The sequence below is a fragment of the Podarcis bocagei genome, assembly GCF_964188305.1.
Source record: "Podarcis bocagei genome assembly, chromosome: 10".
In the NCBI taxonomy this organism is placed as follows: Eukaryota; Metazoa; Chordata; class Lepidosauria; order Squamata; family Lacertidae; genus Podarcis; species Podarcis bocagei.
The window spans coordinates 14,580,183-14,600,088 of record NC_138135.1 but is presented as its reverse complement, the minus strand read 5'-3'; the positions used below and the strand labels follow the sequence as shown (position 1 = coordinate 14,600,088).

The 19,906-nt window shown below is 43.7% G+C and overlaps 1 protein-coding gene across 10 annotated transcripts in view; it reads left to right on the top strand.

The window, feature by feature from the left end:
* The window catches only part of ABCC9 (ATP binding cassette subfamily C member 9), a 95,136-nt gene that overhangs the window by 21,859 nt on the left and 53,371 nt on the right, over positions 1-19,906 (top strand). For 5 of the 10 annotated variants that reach the window (XM_081209780.1, XM_081209778.1, XM_081209779.1 and 2 more), the window contains exons 11-18: positions 454-616; positions 2,821-2,861; positions 5,167-5,309; positions 10,574-10,682; positions 11,987-12,097; positions 13,525-13,597; positions 15,000-15,105; positions 15,427-15,465. In XM_081209780.1, the coding sequence (XP_081065906.1) occupies positions 454-616; positions 2,821-2,861; positions 5,167-5,309; positions 10,574-10,682; positions 11,987-12,097; positions 13,525-13,597; positions 15,000-15,105; positions 15,427-15,465 (785 nt within the window). The remainder of the gene's footprint in view (positions 1-453; positions 617-2,820; positions 2,862-5,166; positions 5,310-10,573; positions 10,683-11,986; positions 12,098-13,524; positions 13,598-14,999; positions 15,106-15,426; positions 15,466-19,906) is intronic. The other 5 variants (XM_081209783.1, XM_081209776.1, XM_081209782.1 and 2 more) reach the window with 1 other exon arrangement.

The following is a 19,906-nucleotide window of genomic DNA, read 5'->3' as shown; positions in this document are numbered from 1 at the left end:
AATGCCGAAAACCCAGAAGGAAATGCTCTGGTTTTCGAATGTTTTTTCGGAAGCTGAACGTCTGACGCGGCTTCCGCTTGAGTGCAGGAAGCTCCTGCAACCAATCAGAAGCTGTGCCTCAGTTGGCGAACATTTTCGGAAGCTGAACAGGCTTCCGGAATGGATAACGTTTGACAACCAAGGTTTGACTGTACCATAATTCTTGCATCAAAAACTATTGAACTGATTTGAAAATGTGGCAGCTCCTGATGTTTCAGCTGATCTTCAAACCATGGTTCTGAGGATCAGCAACACATTACGGGCTCTCAGTCTCTCCCCTCTCTACCCTGTGGCCTCACTTTGCAGTTTGGCAAGATCCATAGTTTGCTAAAATATTATTTATTTGCATTTCTTTATATGGGTGGTTTAATTCTCTTTCCTCCTTTCCTCCCTCCATTTTCCATCGATGGAAAGGATTACTCCACAGAGAGGCTGAAGAAAACCAATGAAATACTGAAAGGGATCAAGCTTTTAAAGCTGTACGCCTGGGAGCACATATTCTGCAGAAGCGTAGAAGAAACGAGGGTGAAGGAGCTTACGAGCCTCAAAACCTTTGCTCTGTACACATCTCTCTCCAGTAAGTATATATCCTTGAGTGTGGCAGGCTGGCTGGAAGGCCACCATCTCATTGTTTGACCCTCCTCCCTTTTTGTCCAAAGACAAACGCAAAAACAGCAGCGCACAAAATAAAATAAATGCTTTTTTAAAAGCACACACATGCCACATATACTATAAAATACAAAAGTCACTTGTTCCCACAAGCAGTAGTGATGGCTATCAACAACAACAACAACGTTCTATTATTTGTACCCTGCTCATCTAACTGGGTTGCCCCAGCTACTCTGGGCTGCTCCTGGCATATACAAAAACATAACAAAACATTAAACTTTAAAAACTTCCCTATACAGGGCTGTCTTCAGATGTCTTCAAAAGGTTGTATAATTGTTTATTCCCTTGACAAGTGGTGGGAGGGTGTTTCATAGGGTGGGTGCCACTACCAAGAAGGCCCTCTGCCTTGCTTCCTGTAACCTCACTTCTTGCCGTGAGGGAAGTGCCAGAAGGCCCTCAGAGCTGGATGTCAGTGTCTGGGCAGATCGGTAGAGGCTTCCTTCAGGTATACTGGGCCGAGGCCATTTAGGACTTTAAAGGTCAGCACCAACACTTTGAATTGTGCTCGCAAACGTACTGGGAGCCGATGTAGGTCTTTCAAGACGGTGTTATATAGTCTCAGAGGTTGCTCCCAGTCACCAGTCTAGCTGCCGCATTCTGGAGTAGTTGTGGTTTCCGGGTCACCTTCAAAGGTAGCCCCACGTAGAGCACATTGCAGTAGTCCAAGTGGGAGATAACCAGAGGACGTACCACTCTGGCGAGACAGTGGGCAGGCAGGTAGGGTCTCAGCCAGCGTACCAGATGGACCTGGCTTTTAAAGAGTGGTTACTAGCCACAAGGGCTATATTTTACCTCCAGTGTTGGAAGCCACATGTCTCTGAATACCAGTAGCTGAAAATCACAGGTGGGAAGAGTGCTGTAAACACCCCGAACCTTCTTGCAAGCCGCCCAGAGGCACCTGGTTGGCCACTGTGATAACAGGATGCTGGAAGAGATAGATCTCCGGCTTCAAAAAGCGGGCTCTTCTCATGGTCTTATAGAGCCATTAGAGGCAGCACCTGCCACAAAAACTGCCCACGTCCATGGGCACCTTCAACACAGACCTGCACCAAACTGCTCTGGAGGTTGCAGGCCTCCAGAGTCTCCGTTGTCATCTGTGAAATGTTGCAAAGTAACAAGAGCCCAGCTGGATGAGATCAAAAAAGACCCTTCTCGCCCAGTGGTCGCTTTCCACAGTGACCACCCAGATGTTTGTGGGAAGCCACCAGGCAGGCCATGATTTCAGTAGCGCCCTTTGACTGACGTTCATCATAATTGGTGGTCATTCCTAGTTTTAGGTCCGCCAGTTAAACATTACTGTATTATTATTTTAGCTGATTAGGGAGCTCCAAGGCAGATAATTGAATTATCGTACTTCCTGCATGTGGCTTCTGATCCTGACTTTACAAGACTGGGAAGGCTATCCCCAGGGCCTGCAGGGGCAATTGTCTTTCTCCCTCTGTGCATTCCCAGGATTCAGTCACCTCTGCATTCCCAACCTTAGCAGAGAGACGGAAGAGAGATCACACGCAGCAGAGCAGGTCCCGTTTCCCACAAGATGAGCTTCCAGCATCTCTACGTTTTCTTTGTCTTCCAAGATGGAAAAAAAAGCCTTGTGAAGCTTCCAAGTTTATGAAACTTGGCCGAGGGGAAATGATTTCCTGACCTCCTGTTGCCTTTCTCATACCCTGGGACAAGCACAACAAGTTCTCTCCAAATAATCTTCTAACCTTCCTTATTAAGCTTGTTGACATCCATTTGTTTACATTAACAATCACACGCAGCATCTATGGGCAGCTGATATAGCAGAGTTTGTTTATTTTTTAATGGCCTTTGATTTAGCTTAACATAACCTCAGTGATTTAAATAATTCCCTTTTCCCCACCAAGCCAACGTTTTTAACTGTGCAATACAACCCGTCAATTCTTTTGGGAATATGTTCCCCAGCTCAGTAAAATACACAAACCGTAATATTTCCAAGTATGTTTTCATTTGACAGGAAAAGCTCCCCCCCCAACCTCCAATTAAGGAGTTGTCCGGGCAGGAAATAATCTTAAAGCAAACATCTATAGTATAGTTCAGACACTGACAAATGTTGCTGTATATAATTCATGGTTGTGCTTTTTTCCACAGTTTTTATGAATGCAGCTATACCAATTGCAGCTGTTCTTGCGGTAAGAATTAAATTTTTTGGGGGGTGGTGAATGTTGGGTGGTTTATTAAGCAAACTTTTAAATTAGCTGTAGACATACAGAAGAATGAAGTGCTAGATTTTTGAGGTGGTAGAGTAGATTGTATTATTTCAGACAGCAGGGCAGATGTCCTCTTGATGTAAAACATCATCATCAACAACAACAACTTACGGAGAAAGATTCTAACTAGAGATGACAAATCACTTACCACACAATACTGTCCTGAGATTAGTTCAGGATTTTTATGAAATTGCTTGGAAGAAAATGGAAAACCTCCAAAAAATATTCTCAAGCCATGTGAGGGCTGGGATACGTGTTGCCAAGCATACCTCCTACCTGTATTTCTATAGTGGTACCTTGGTTCTCAAACTTAATCCGTTCCAAAACCAAAGTGTTCCAAAACCAAGGCGCGCTTTCCCATAGAAAGTAATGCAAAATGGATTAATCCATTCCAGACTTTTAAAAACAACCCCTAAAACAGCAATTTAACATGAATTTTACTATCTAACTAGACCACTGATACATAAAATGAAAGCAATAATCAATGTACTGTACTATAAAATAAATGACAGTATTGTAGATGATAAAAATTAAAATTCAATACTTTTCATACCTGCACTGATGATAGTCATTGTTTGGATGGAGAGCTTTTATCCATTTCTGCAGCCACACAATCAATCAATCAATCAGTAGCTGAACTGTGTTCCACACAGTCACAAAAACAAATTAACTGAAAAAGCCTCAAAAACAAAAACACAAAATAAATTGCAAAGACAAAAGCGCCAAACTTAATCCGTTCTGGAAGTCTGTTTGACTTCTGAAATGTTTGAAAATCAAGACACAGCTTCTGATTGGTGCAGGTGCCCCGGAAACAATAGCTGACAGCCGCATTGGACGTTCAGTTTCCGAAAAACATTCAAAAATCAGAACAGTTGCTTCTTGGTTTTCAGCGTTTGAGAACCAAGGTGTTTGAGAACCAAGGTACCACTGTATTTGTATCAGTTGTCCAGGAGCAGCAGCAGTGGCAACAGGACACATATTTACCTGTTTAGGATACTTACACAGTGGTACCCAACCTTTTTTTGGGCCATGCCCCACCTAAGCATCTCTAAAATCCTGATCCACCTCCACCCGTGACATATAATTTTTATTATTCAAAAAGTGAACTATTCATGTGGAGGAAGCCTAAAAGGCCATTAACTGTAAATAACTCATTCTCGAATTGCCCCCATTAAAAATCAAATTGCCCCAAGTTGGAAACCATGGTACTTGCATCTCACTTAATAGCCCTGAAAACTGCTGGCCTGTTGATATCAGGCAGCTGCCTTCACTTCATTCTTTTCAGAGCCTGCTGAAGATATTTTTATTTGGCAAGCCTACCCAGATGTTTAGAAAACCTGCATGAGTTTTAGTTTGTTTCAGTCTACTCTACTGTGGTTTTGACTTCCTGTAGGTCTTAAATAATTGTTGCGGTTTTTAAAGTGACAATATTATTTTATCTTTTCCGTAAACCCTCTTCTGAGTTGTTGCTTTTCTCTACAGTCTATAAATTTCATGAAATACAGTGGTGCCCTGCAAGACGAATGCCTCGCAAGACAGAAAACTCGCTAGACGAAAGAGTTTTCCGTTTTGGAGGTGCTTCGCAAAACAAATTTCCTATGGGCTTGCTTCGCAAGACGAAAATGTCTTGCGAGATCCTGCTGGTTTCTTCCCCTCCCCACCCTTTTTCTAAGCCGCTAAGCCGCTTATCAGCTGATCCGATCAGCAGATAAGCCGCTAAAAGCCGCTAATAGCGCTAATAGCACTAATCCGCTAATCCATCAATGGGCTTGCTTCACAAGACGAAAAAACCGCTAGACGAAGAGAATCACAGAACGGATTCTTTTTGTCTTGCGAGGCACCACTGTAAATAAATAAACTTAATCAAAGAGTCTCACAATCCATCCGGGATGGATTGGAAGGGATCCAGATCAGTCAAGACAGGATCGGGTCCGATCCAGATTTACAAACTGGATTCAGAGGACCCTCATTTTTATACACTTTTGGTTGCATAAATGGGTGCAAAATTCAGAGAAGTACGAATCCCTGAGGATACAATTTGGTTTCACTTATTGCGTATTGGTTCCAAAATGGTTCCAAAATTGGTTCCAAAACCATCTATCCAAATTAGATAGTTTGTCATTAAAATGCAAAGAACATTGCATTCCAACCCCCTCCTCCCATCTCACAGATTCTTTGCCTCGCACGAAGCAACATAACCAACACCCTCTTTTTCCTGACATGACAGACCTTTGTGACATACACGTATATTAAAGAGGAACCACCAACTACAGCCCAGGCCTTCGCGTCGTTGTCGCTCTTCCACATCCTGGTCACACCGTTGTTCCTGCTTTCCACAGTTGTTCGATTTGCTGTCAAGGCCATCATCAGGTACAGTGCTACCTCAGGTTACATACGCTTCAGGTTACAGATGCTTCAGGTTACAGACTCCACTAACCCAGAAATATTACCTCTGGTTAAGAACTTTGCTTCAGGATGAGAACAGAAATCGTGCTCCAGCGGCGTGGCAGCAGAAGGAGGCCCCATTAGCTAAAGTGGTGCTTCAGGTTAAGAACAGTTTCAGGTTAAGAACGGACCTCCGGAACGAATTAAGTACATAACCAGAGGTACCACTGTATGTGCTTTAATGCATAGGAACATGCTGAGAGCCCGGGTGGAGAAACAGCTAGAGTGTTGGACTAGGACCTGGGAGTCCATGATTCAAATCCCCACTCAGCCACAAAGCTTGGGCCAGTCACTGCCTCTCAGCCTAACATATCTCACAGGGTTGTTGTTGTTATTATTATTTATTGAATTTGTTACTTGCTTTATCTTGCCCAGAGCAACCCAAAGTGACTTACAACCAAACAGGCAAAATATATACCTTAGAGACCAACTAAGTTTGTTCTTGGTATAAGCTTTTGTGTGCATGCACACTTCTTCAGATACCAAAGTGAGTATGCACACAAAAGCTTATACCAAGAACAAACTTAGTTGGTCTCTGTCAGGGAACTGACATCGGAGGGAGAGGCGAAGGGGAGGCTCCCAGATGATGCTGGCGAAGGACCCAGCAGCAGGGGGAGAAACAGCTCAGTAGAGGGGGGAGCCAATCAGTGCAACACCAGGGATAAAGGGGGGCAGATGGGGGAATTGGAGAGAGGGCTCCAGGACTCTTCACTGGACATCAGTGAGGAGAGCACAGGTCCTCCGCTACCCACGCCTTACCTGCGCAGAAGACTCCCGCGCAGTGAGAGGAGGAGGAGACTGGGTGTCAAACAACTTTTATGTTGGAAGAGGTTCAAGAAACGCCCACTGACGGATTCTGCCAGTGACTGAGGCAGCCACGATGAGAAGGGGCTGTGCAGTTAGAAAGGTTTAACAAGGCAAAATTAACCGAGAAAGGCACCAGCTTATGCACGAGTAACTCATACCTATTACAGTCTCTAAGGTGCTACTGGACAATTATCTATCATCTATCTATCTATCTATCTATCTATCATCTATCATCTATCTATCATCTATCTCTATCTATCTATCTATCTATCTATCTATCTTGACTGTGTCAGACCAACACAGCTACGTACCTGAACCAAACAGGCAGACAGACAACCTCCCCACATAGATACATGAAAGCCAAGAGGAAAACAAGAAATACTTTAAAAACATCACCACCGCCCCACTTCCAACAGGCCTGGTTATAGATAAGTATAGTCTAAAGATAAGTAATGATGGCACCAGGCGAGCCTTCTTGGGGAGGGCATTCCACAAAGGCCCCTTCTCCTGTTTCCACACTCTGGATCTCTCATGGAGGAGGCACATGAAGAAGGACCTCAGATGATGATCTCAGGGTCCGGGTGTGCTGGTCTCGGGGGTAAGGTACCGTGAGTGTAGCAGAGTCCACACGAAGCGGGGCGAGGTCCGATGCAGAGAGACGGGCGGGGAACAGGACCGCTGGAACAGAAGGCTGAGCAGGTAACAGGAACACCGGATGGTCGGGAACAGGAGGCCGAGCAGGGAACAGGAGTACTGGATAGTCAGGAACAGGAAGCCGAGCAGGGAACAGGAGTACCGGTTAGTCAGGAACAGGAGGCCGAGCAGGGATCAGGATCACAGGAAGGTCCGAAGCCAACAACGACGTTGCTCCCGCAACCTGGGGCCGGGATGAGTGGGCTTTTATCCTCTTCTAAGGTCAGGGGCGGTCCCGACCCCCAGGAGCCCCGCCTACTCTGGCCTTAAGGCGAGCACTCCTCCTGGGGGCAACCAGTTCCCTTCGCCTCTCTGCCCTAAGCCTCTGCAGATCAGGAGAGGCCGAAGGGTTACTGGGCCCTGGAGGAGGCTCACCTGTGGCCACTGAGTCTTCCAGCACCTCTGGGGCCAGAATGGCTTCACCTGGTGCCTGCTCTTGAGTTTCCTCAGCATCTAGGCCTAGCCCCAGTTCAGCCGGCCCTGGAGGCGGGGACTCCTGTGCCGGCTGGGATTCCTCCGGATCGCTCTCAGACTCGGAATCCCAGGCCATCACACCGGGTCACTTCCTTGTCAGGAGAAAATGGGGAGAGAAAAAACCATGTATGCCACCTTCAGCTCCATGAAGGAAAAGGTGGTAAGCGAATGTAATAAGCAAATAATAATTTATTATGTAAGATTGTTGGACAGTCTAGTCTGACATTGTGTCTTCCTTACGGCTGCCATACATCCAGGAATCGGGCTCTGAAATTGGTGTCCAGGCAGATTTTTAAAAATCCAAAAAACTTAATTTTGGTGGAGAGATGTTTCGCAAAAAAGCTCAAGAACTTTGTCCGGATTTTCACTTTTGGGGAATATGGCAACCCTAGTCTTGCTAATCTACAGCTAGCCCTCCATTGCCTCAGACGGGTCTTTCCCAATCTGGTCACTAATTGAAGATTAAGTCTGAGGCAGTCGTGGGTTGTAGACAACTAACTTTTACTCAGAGCAGAGCCATTAAAATTAGTGAACTTAGGTTAATGTTGTATCCAATGTTAGACCCACTGAAATTAAAGGGTGTGGCTAATTGAGCAAAGCAGCTGCTTTGCTCCTAACCTACCACCCTCTCCTTCTTTGGTTAATGGTTTTAACCACTTTTGTCCTACGTAATTCTTTGCCCCAGCCAATGAGGCGGTGGTTAGTGCAAGCAAAATAAAGGAAAAATACATGTACAGAATTTATGTACCGTATTTTTCGCTCTATAAGACGCACCAGACCACAAGACGCACCTAGTTTTTGGAGGAGGAAAACAAGAAAAAAATATTCTGAATCTCAGAAGCCAGAACAGCAAGAGGGATCGCTGCGCAGTGAAAGCAGCAATCCCTCTTGCTGTTCTGGCTTCTGGGATAGCTGCGCAGCCTGCATTCGCTCAATAAGACACACATACATTTCCCCTTACTTTTTAGGAGGGAAAAAGTGAGTCTTATAGAGCAAAAAATACGGTAAGTTACAGATCTGACCTTTTCTTTGTGAGGATTCTGAATTATCTTTGTTTTTCCTAAACTGAACGGAAATCGACTGCATAGGAAGCTGAGGTGGAGGGGAGCAGAGGGGTCAGTCCAACGAGAAGTCTGAAAGAAAATTGCTTTCTAACCCTAAACATGGTATTTTCCATCTTTCCTTCTAGTCTCCAAACCCGCCTTCTATTTGTTTAAATGTTCTCTCTCTCTCTGTGCTATATTTAGCTCAGCTGTAACACCAGTAGAGAATGTCTGTCTTGCTTTGCACACTTGAGCTCTGCAAAGATCCCATTTTTTGCCAAGACAAATCTCAACCTTTAAGAAGCTTTCTCCTCCTCCTCCTCCTCCTCCTCCTCCTCCTCCTCTTATTTTTTCTCTTACAGCCAAGGCAATACCCCAGTGAATATAGACTGGGCCACTCTATCCTCATTATCACCCATCCAATTAGCATATAGAATTAAGTGCTCCATTCCCAGGATAACTAAGTGGTTACTTGGGTCTGCCAATCCCCTTCATTTAGGAAATAGGCATGTTGCACTGGTAGACAACCTTTTATGGGTTTCTGTGAATGAATCCCATTTGAATTTTAAATGCACCATTGCAGTCTACTAAAGAGGGAATCTCAGTTTATGATAATGTAAACTCCCTTAGGAGTGTGGTCATTTGAAAGACCAGGGTGATTTCCATCAACGTGCTTATTGAACATTCATCCTGATTTCTTTGCAGCAGGTTTGCAAGGGGTAGGCTATACAGTGTTGGCTGCTTATTGAACATTCATTCTGATTTATTTTGAAGGCAGGTTGTGCAACTTTGCACTAATCAATTTCTACCCCACACTTTCCTGTGCATCTTCTCATCACTTTCCTTTCCGCAGAAAATCCAGATTCTTTTGGAAGTGGGTTTGTTATGCAACAATGCCATATACACTTAATTTTACACTTAATTTTACTGGATTTGCTGGTATGCAATTGAATCCCACCAACAAAACAGTAACGGTCTGGAAGTCCCCTAGATAAGCAGGGTAGAGCAAAGTAAATCCAATGATGTTGCCATGTTTTGCAATGCCTGGCTCAAAAACACACATCTTGGCAGCTTGTCAAATATAAGGTGTGCTTTATCACCCCCAAAGTTCTCCAGTTCAGAACAGGAAATGAGGGAGTTCCAGGCTTTCTCATGAGAGCCTTAAAAATATCATTTTATGGGTGTTTGGAAAGGTGTATTTGAGCTAGATTAGTGCCTGAAATTTGGATAAAATAGAAAGGTAATTTTAAACCAATGTAATCTTCTTTGGCGATCACTCGTAGCTGAGTAAGATTGTCTTCCATAAACACATTTTTAATAGTGAGTCTGTAATGACATCTTTGGTAAAGGCTGTTCTCCAACTGGAGCTCTCGCAGGCCAGTGTTTCCCAGTTGTTGGTGTTTATGCTACATTTTAAAAGATTTGCCTTGAGAGAGTCTTTAAACCTCTTTTGTTGGCCACCGGCATTACGCTTTCCATTTTTAAGCTCAGAATAGAGTAGTTGCTTTGGAAGATGATAATTAGGCATCCGCACAACATGACCAGTCCAACAAAGTTGATGTTGAAGAATCTTCTCAGTAAGTCCTCCGCCTGGTCCCCGACTTCTTCAAACGTATTCGTAATGGGTGACCCATTTCTAAATGGAGCTGAAGAACGTTTGTCCACTGCTAGGTAAAATTCTTCCTTGGTTGTACCAGCTTAAACTAAGATAAGAAGAATGGCCATCAAGCCCAGCATTCTGGCCAATCAGAGACCTACTATGGGAAGCTCACAGGCAGGACCCGAGTGCAAATTCAGGTGACGAAGGGTTGCATTTGAGCTCTTCCCCATATAAACCAAAATTCCCAACTTAGAAGGTTAGGATGATGACGACTGGGCCAGAACATCCCTCCTTTTAAAGTGTAGACATGTTCTTTTCCCATTGGAGAGAAAATAATCGTGGGATCTTTGCAGCACCGCCACTCTCAGTTGGAAATGGCGCAGTCTGTGATCGCTTCTGGCCCTGGGATGAACTGTTTGTCCAGAGAGCATCTGTCACAGTGCCAAGAAACATGCGGTTGGAACAAGTGGATTACACCATATGCCATGAAGATGTTGTAATCGTTATTCAGTAGTTTCTCAGTGTGTTGTTATGACTTGTAACAATTTGTCTTTTTCCATGTCTTGTCCCAGTGTTCAAAAACTGAATGAATTTCTCATAAGTGATGAAATTGGAGATGACAGCTGGAGAAATGGAGATACTGCCTTAACATGCGGGTCTTGCAAGAAGCACACGGGACTTGTAAGCGCCTCTCTCTTTATAAAATTGAACTAAGCACACTAGTGACTGGGGATAAGGGAATCTGTTAATTACAGTTTCTCATTTTCCACATCAGTCTGCAATAGTAAAAAAAAAATCCTCATGAAAATTCATTAGCATCCAGTGCAATATTTTCCCCTGAATGTGCACATCTTTGTATGCAATTTTGCCCACAATACACGTTTTTGCAGATAAATTGCCCACAGTATAATGCATTTTTGTATGTCATTTTCACCAGTATATGCATTTTAATGCACATTTTTATGCATTTTTGTACACATTGCTGGAAAACTGCATTGCAAAATTCAGAGATGTGCAAGTTTTTGCAGATGGCTGTGTTTCGGTCACATATTGTTGCAGAAAGTGTGAATTAGGCAGATTCGCTTTAAAATTTGAACTGAATTGAATCCCCCATCTCCCATTCCTACAGCTCACCCCGGGACTCTTGCACATGGCAGGATATTTTGTATTTGATGCTGTTTATGCGTGCATTCACCTTTTTTTTTTTGCAGCATCCACGCAACTTCATCCTCATTGAAACCCTATCCCATATTTTCACATCCTTTTAATTGGGACCACTTCTGTGGCTATTCTTCACTTGTCAGAGTTTCCAAAGAAACTGCAAATTCAAATTAAACGGGGGAGGAGTGGGAACAGGATGGCATTTTGAAGAGGATGCCGTGGTGCGGACATTGTAAAAAAATATTTGCGCACACCAACGGCACAGAACCTGTAACAAACTGCCTTGCGGAGGCGCCCCAGTTCATCGCCTTTGCTTAAAAACAACACAATGAAATGCCATAAAAAGTACATTTTGATCACAGTGAAATGGTATACATTTAAAGCAGGGGCAAGGAAGCCCAAGACACACATCTCACTGGCCCTGCCTCACACTCTGAATGTTTTTGCATCAATGGAATGCATCCTTGAAAACTTGAGATAACACTTTGAATAACCTCTTGATTATTGCATATAGTTATGGACATTCTTGATTTCACAGAAAGGCATTTTAACACATGAACAAGCAGAGGGATTAGCTGATTTAAATCTCCATGTATACAGCGATACAAAATAGATTGAAAGTGTTTTTTAGAAGCCCCTTTTCTTGTTTTGAGGAGATTTGTTGCAGCAGGCGTTGTCTTAGAAGGGTTGTTCTTTTTGTACGCAGGAGGAAATACCTCTTTTACTGCAATGCATAGCTTCTATACCTTTCATGCATTATCTTACGGTGTTAACCTTCTGCAAAACGTCTTTCCTTCTTTCTTCCCTGCTGTCGACCCGCCTAGCCCTCCAAAGCCATAAATCGAAAGCAGCCGCTGAGGCAGCAGCTGGATAGCTATGAGCCTCCTCTAAGGATTCCAACCCGTCATTTAGACATTGATGACTGCGCTATCAAGGTGACTTGCGTTTTTAGTAGGGCATCCAACAAATTATTTTTTAAGTGCATCCGCTGCCAGGTGTTCAATTAATTAATCAATTAATTAATGAATGAATTGCGTGTAAGCTCAAGCCAGATAAGACAGGTGCTGTGTGGTTGTGTGGGTCATCTAACCAGGAAAGTGATGTTCTGGGTGGGATTGCATTTTCTCTTAAAGAACAACTTTTCATCTCAGGGTTATTATTGTGTCCTTTGATGCCCCGGTGACATGCATGGCATAAAACGTATTTTACCAGCTGTTACTGGGTTTGTTGTTTTTGTACCCTTGTTATTATGTGCTTTATGATATGTTAGGCTGAAAAAGTTCGAAACCAGTGTTTAATGTGAAATACACAGATCCCCCCCAAAAAACCCCCTCCTTCCATTGTAATTCTTACTCTTTTGGCATTTTCCTGGTTTTTAAAAATCTTTGGCCAGCCTGGTTTTCACATAATGCCAAGCCATGGTTTGGTTAACAAACCACAAGTTCTGCCACAGATGATGAAGCAAACCATGGTTTGTTTCATCAAAGTTCAGTCAAACAAGTGCTCCCAACTTGCCTCATGCCTTTTTAGCAAGGCGAGTGTCTAGGGTTTGAAAGTCAAACCATGGTTAAGGCAGGGTGCTGAGTTCACACATAACACCAAGACATAATTGACAGAAACTAAGGATTGTGCATCAATAAAGAAACTGTGGCTTGTTGGTAAGAAATAAACCACAGTTAAGTTGCTGGGCCGTCTTCACACACCATGCTAATCATGGTTTAACAAACCAAGGGGTAGTATTATGGGGAAACAAAGCCATGAATATCAGTTTAGTTAATAATAATAATAATAATGGACACGGGTGGCTCTGTGGGTTAAACCACAGAGCCTAGGGCTTGCTGATCAGAAGGTCAGCGGTTCGAATCCCCGCAACGGGGTGAGCTCCCGCTGCTCGGTCCCTGGTCCTGCCAACCTAGCAGTTCAAAAGCACGTCAAAGTGCAAGTAGATAAATAGGTACCGATCTGGTGGGAAGGTAAACAGCATTTCCGTGTGCTGCTCTGGTTCGCCAGAAGCGGCTTAGTCATGCTGGCCACATGACCCGGAAGTTGTACGCCGGCTCCCTTGGCCAATAAAGATGACCGCCGCAACCCCAGAGTCGGCCACGACTGGACCTAATGGTCAGGGGTCCCTTTACCTTAATAATAATAATAATAATAATAATAATAATAATAATAATAATAATAATTTATTATTTATACCCCACCCATCTGGCTGGGCTTCCCAAGCCACTCTGGGCGGCTTCCAACAAAATATTAAAATACGGTTTGTAAGAGTTGATTATTTTATATAGATTCCTACATGTACATACTCAGTATAATGGTTGCATGTTCTTGTGGTTCTAATATGTGGTATTTATTGCAGGTAACCAACGGGTACTTCTCTTGGGGAAGTGGCTTAGCCACATTATCCAATATTGATATCAGAATACCCACAGGTATGATTAATTAATAGCCTCACGTTTTCAACATCGTTTCATTTATCATACCTTCTCTCAAACCCCCTGGATGGTTTAGAGGATGGGTGTGGAAGCTGTGGCCCTCCAGAGGTTGTTGGATCCCAACTCCTATCAGCCCCAGGCAAAGGACAGAGATGATGGGAACTCTAGTTCAACAACGGGTTCCTCACTCCTAGTTTATTGAGTATGCATTTCTTGTTTAGTCATTTAGTCGTGTCCGACTCTTCGTGACTCCATGGACCAGAGCACGCCAGGCACTCCTATCTTCCACTGCCTCCCGCAGTTTGGTTAGACTCATGTTTGTAGCTTCGAGAACGCTGTCTAACCATCTTGTCCTCTGTCGTCCCCTTCTCCTTGTGCCCTCAATCTTTCCCAACATCAGGGTCTTTTCCAGGGAGTCTTCTCTTCTCATGAGGTGGCCAAAGAATTGGAGCCTCAGCTTCAGTATGCATACAAACATGTAAACACACAGATAGAGATTATAGAGATTATAGATGAACACAAATGTATGTTAATAATAAGGCAAGCGTGTTTAAACCACCAGTGCTAATGGGAGATATGATAACACCTGCAATCCTATGCATGCTTACTTTGGATTAAGTCACACTCCATGCGACTTACTTCAGAAGAGACATACATTTTTATTGAACTATAAAGCAGCAATCATACTAAATTGGGAGTCTTCCTGAACTCCATGGGGCTTACTTCTAGGTAGGCTATTTATAATACGAATACTAATATTTATTATTATTATTATTATTTCTTATACCCCTCCCATCTGACTTGGTTGCCAGCAAAAATACATTTAGAAAAGGGGGTGGGCTCTAACATTAAAAGCTTCCTGAAACAGGAATCTGTTACACTGAAATGAATGAGACAAAATTCTGCAGAATCACGTCTCTATTTGACTCAGTTATTTCTCCTCCTCTTCCTCCTCCTCCTCCTCTCTTTTCCTTTCTTCTATAACTGACAAATAAGAAAAGAATAAGCAGATTCTTAAAAAGGTAATACAGTCATACCTCAAGTTACGTTTGCTTCAGGTTGCACATTTTCAGGTTGTGTCCCGCGGCAACCCGGAAGTAACGGAACGGGTTACTTCCGGGTTTCGCTGCTCGTGGAGGTGCAGATGCGCAAAATGACATCACGTGCATGTGCAGACGCGGGTTGTGTTCTTTTCAGGTTGTGAAGGGGCTCTGGGACGGATCCCCTTCACAACCAGAGGTACCACTGTAGCTATTAAACAGCAGCCAATCAATAGTATCAACATCTAATTCATATATGCAAGCGTTCACCATTCATGCGTGTTATGATCAAAGCAACCAAGACCATTCAGATATTGGTGGATCAAAGGGTCTAATGTTAGTCCGTTGTTGCTTTGCAGGCCAAATGACAATGATTGTGGGTCAGGTTGGCTGTGGCAAATCTTCTCTCCTTCTTGCTGTTCTTGGTGAGATGCAAGCTCTGGAAGGCAAAGTTCATTGGAACCGGTATGTTCGTCATTTCCTCCACTTTGGTGCTTTTATAGGGTTAATGAATGAACTGATTTATGAGTTAGCCCTGGGGGGAAAGTTGACAGATGGATTCTGAGGTCACAACTGTTAAAAAACGTAACTGCTTTTTCCTTTTTTGTTTTTTACCTATATCCTTGATTCCAGTTATTTAATATCTTTCCATATTACACATTTAATTTTGGGATTGTGAGGTCTAGAAGCTTTCCTATGAAGAGGGCATGCAGTTATATTGTGGAGCCTGAAGTTTTCCCAATCCTGGCACAAACAAATGTGGTTGTGTTTTGCTGGTAATTTCAGACAGCCTGACAGAGAGGAGTTTTCAGGAAAATCCTACAGGTATTACCAAATACAACCCTAATGGTTTCAGTTCTGTAACCTAACAATAAATCCCTACTATAATTCCCTTCCTACATAATTCTGCATGCTTGAGTTTGCCCACTGATCTTATAAGGGTTAGAAAAGAGCACCAAAAACATCTGGAGAAGTAAATGAAGATTTTTGTAGTACTGAAGCTAGCAGCTGGGACGTGGGTGGCGCTGTGGGTAAAACCTCAATGCCTAGGACTTGCCGATCGCATGGTCGGCAGTTCGAATCCCCATGACGGGGTGAGCTCCTGTCTTTCGGTCCCAGCTCCTGCCCACCTAGCAGTTCGAAAGCACCCCCAAGTGCAAGTAGATAAATAGGTACTGCTTTATAGCGGGAAGGTAAACGGTGTTTCCCTGTGCTGCGCTGGTGCTGGCTCGCCAGATGCCGCTTAGTCACACTGGCCACGTGACCCGGAAGTGTCTCCGGACAGCACTGGCCCCCGGCTTCTTAAGTGAGATGGGCGCACAACCCTAGAGTCGGACACGACTGGCCCGTACGGGCAGGGGTACCTTTACCTTAGAGCTAAATTCGTATAGTTAAAGCTATGGTTTTCCCAGTAGTGATGTATGGAAGTGAGAGCTGGACCATAAAGAAGGCTGATCGCCAAAGAATTGATGATTTTGAATTATGGTGCTGGAGGAGACTCTTGAGAGTCCCATGGACTGCAAGAAGAACAAACCTCTCCATTCTGAAGGAAATCAGCTCTGAGTGCTCACTGGAAGGACAGATCGTGAAGCTGAGGCTCTAATACTTTGGCCACCTCATGAGAAGAGAAGACTCCCTGGAAAAGAACCTGATGTTGGGAAAGATGGAGGGCACAAGGAGAAGGGGGCGACAGAGGACGAGATGGTTGGACAGTGTTCTTGAAGCTATGAACATGAGTTTGACCAAACTGCGGGAGGCAGTGGAAGACAGGAGTGCCTGACGTGCTTTGGTCCATGGGGTCACGAGGAGTCGGACATGACTAAACGACTAAACAACAAGAAGAGCTAAATTCATAGAGTCAAGCATTTCCAGAGGACAGAATATGTGTATGCCCAGTATCTCCAAGCATCCTTCTGTATATTGCCAGCAGGTTTTACAGGGGAATGTTGCTTCAGGACTTTGGAGCTGGAAAGTAAATAAGCTTGCCAGTGAATGTTGTGCAGTGTACACCCTGCTTGAGGAAGATTTGATCCTTGGCATCTTCGACTGAGATCACAGACAGCGGGGCTGTTGGGTTGCAGCCAAGGAAATGGGGGCAATTTGCAAGCCCACAGCTGGCACCAGCCCACCGGCTGATGTACGGGGCGATCTCCAGTCCTTGGTTCAGTGTCAGCGACCCCAGCTTTAGAAGCTGGAGCATGCTCTAATCAGCAGAGTAAATGCTACACAACAGAAGCGGCAGGGAGAGGCTGTGATGAGCATATTTACAAGCAGTTTATTCAGCGTACATCAGGACAAAAGGAAAAACATGTCGGGATCGATGGAACTTCCGGAGGCGGCGCGCTCAGCAATGGCGGTCCTCTTCAGCTGCTGAAGAGGGGCTCCGCGGAAAAGGGTCGTGCGCTGCGGCACAGCGACGACCCATGAAGAAAAACCACTGGTAGAGTGAGCCAGTGGCCGTGGGATTCGGCGGGCACCAGGAGCGACCTCCGAAACGCAGAAGGGACCCCGTAAGGGGTTTCTGAACGTGGAGGGGGTAGCGGTGCTGTGGATCCATCGCTCTTTCCGCGGAAGTGAAGCCGCGCGGCTGCTGCTGATCAGCGCTGACCTTTCTTCCTTCAACAATCGAACTGAAACAACTTACTCGTGAGTAGGAAATTTGAAGCTTTCTACGAACTAAATTTGGAGAAATTTGGCTGAAAGCGGGAGACGCTAAAAAGGAAGTCAGTCTCCCGGCTCTGTTTAAAGTATTGAGCAAAGCCCCTTTAAAGCTGAAGCGCTGAAAGGAATCTTAAAAGAGTTGGAATCTATCTGCAAATTCGACCTTGATTGATTAAGAGTTAAAGAAAGGACATAACAGTTTTATAAGAGACAAATTTATGTTCCTCTTTCTTTTACCTTGTGGATTACAAATTTTTGAAACCCTGCTCTCGGTCTGACTGGATACAAGTAACATCGGTCTGCAGTAACTGTAGACAAAGTTAGAAGTAACATTGGGCTACTTTGTAAGCGGGAAAAGGAACTGTTGCAAGCACCTTGGTAAAGAACTTTTATTCTCTGCAGTTTAAACTTAAGGAGAGGGGTTCCCCCCCTCGTTTTGGATAATATTTTTTCTTTTGTGTGTAAGGGAACTTTTGGTGGAAATTTCCTATCCTTCTCCCTAACTTTCAGGGAGCCCCCCCTGCTGGATTGTGGATTTAATAGTCTCTGAGAACTGCTACTAGTCTTGGAATTTTCCTGCCTGGATGTTTACTTTTTCTGGAATTAATTTTCCCATGGGATTTACAATTTGACCTTGATACTGGGACAGCTGTGGAATGAGTGGCACAGCAAAAACAAGGGCTGCAGAAAGAAAAAAAGCAAAACAAACTGAACTTTTGCAATTAACTCTGCCTGTGCAGCCACGCAGATCATCTGTCCCAATTGTGACAGGTCTGCAGGAAGGACAAGCTATACAGCCTACTCTTGGAGAGATGGCTGCTGGGGGGATAGACTCTGTCTCTAAAGAAATATTGGAACAGCTGGCAGCACTGAACAAGAAAGCGGATGAACAAGCACTTAGGTTTGATGAACAAGCTGCTAAACTTGACCAGGTAACAGCCTCAATTAACAAATTGACAGACCAAGTTTCTAAAAACTCTCAGGCCATAGATAATATTGAAAAGACTGCAACAGAAAATCGGAAACTAGCACAGGAAGCAAATACAAAAGCAGACGAAAATAAAAAGAGGATAGAGGAATTAAGAGGCGAAGTCAGACCACTGAGTAGACAGGTGACTGAACAACAAGTGTACCTGTCCCTTGCAGAGCTGAAAAATAGGGAAAATAACCTCAGAATTAGAAACATCCCAGAATCAGAAAAGGAGGATTTGACTGGATTTTTGACAATAGAATTATCCAAATTCTGGGGTGTGGCAGAGGAAAAAGACTTTAAAATTGTCACCGCTTTTAGACTAGGAAGAGTGGCTAAGAAGGATAAACCAAGAGATTGCCTGATCATTTTCAGATCTAGGCAAGAAAAAGAAACCATACTCGGCTTGCATTTTAAAAATCCATTGGTGATCCAGGGAAAAAAGGCAGAAATCTTTAGAGATATACCAAAACAACTTCTGGACTTAAGAGCTACATATAAAGACCTAGCAAGCTTACTAAGAAACAACACAATCCCATACAGGTGGGAATTCCCTCAAGGATTATCTTTTACTTTGAAAGGGGTGAGGGTAAGAATCAGAACAGCAGAGGAGCAAGAAAAGTTCCTAAACGACCACGGGGAAGACCTTCGGAAAGGAATAGCAGGTGCCTGGCCACCTCCTCCGCCTGGATTGAATCCGGTTCCACCTCCAGACAAAAACGAAAAAGGAGACACCCCAGCAGGTAAATAATTAGTCCAAGATGTCTCTACAGCTTCTTAGTTGGAACATTAATGGCGCAAATTCTCCCGAAAGAAGGAAAAAGATTTTTCATATTTTGAGAAAAGAACAATTAGACATTATTTGCCTTCAAGAAACACATGTGACTAGGCTCCATAGGAGAGTACTAATTAACAAGAGACTAGGCCAAGAATTTATCTCATCAGATAAAGTAAAAAAAAGAGGAGTAGTGATTTATGCAAAGGAGGCCCTAGCACCAAAATTGATCTTTAAAGATGAACAAGGAAGAATTTTGGCGATTGAAATTCAAGCACAAGGAGAGAAATTTTTGATTGTAGGAATTTATGCACCAAACGATGGAAAATCGGAATTTTATAAGAAGCTACATGAGACAATGTTGGACTATATTGATTATACTAATATCATCCTGATGGGTGATATGAATGGAGTTGTCTCCACATATATGGATAAGTCCCAAAATCAGAACTTGACTAAAGATGGCAGACTCCCAAAGACCTTTTTTGAACTTACAGACAATATGGACTTGATTGACATCTGGAGAACAAAGAACCCTCTAGGTAAAGAGGGAACTTTTTTCTCTGAGGCCCATCTTTCGTGGACAAGAATCGACCAGATTTGGACATCTAGAGGACTGGCACCTAAGATAAAAAAAGTCGAGATCTGCCCTAAAACTTGCTCCGACCACAACGCCTTGAAAATAGATTTAAGACTTACACCAGCTGGATCCTTCAGATGGAGAATGAATGACTATTTGTTTAGAGATCAGGAGATTGTGAAGAAGGCCCAAAAAACGTTGAAAGATTACTTCGAAATAAATTTGAATACTTTGGTGGAAAAGAAAACAATCTGGGACGCAAGTAAAGCTGTGATGAGAG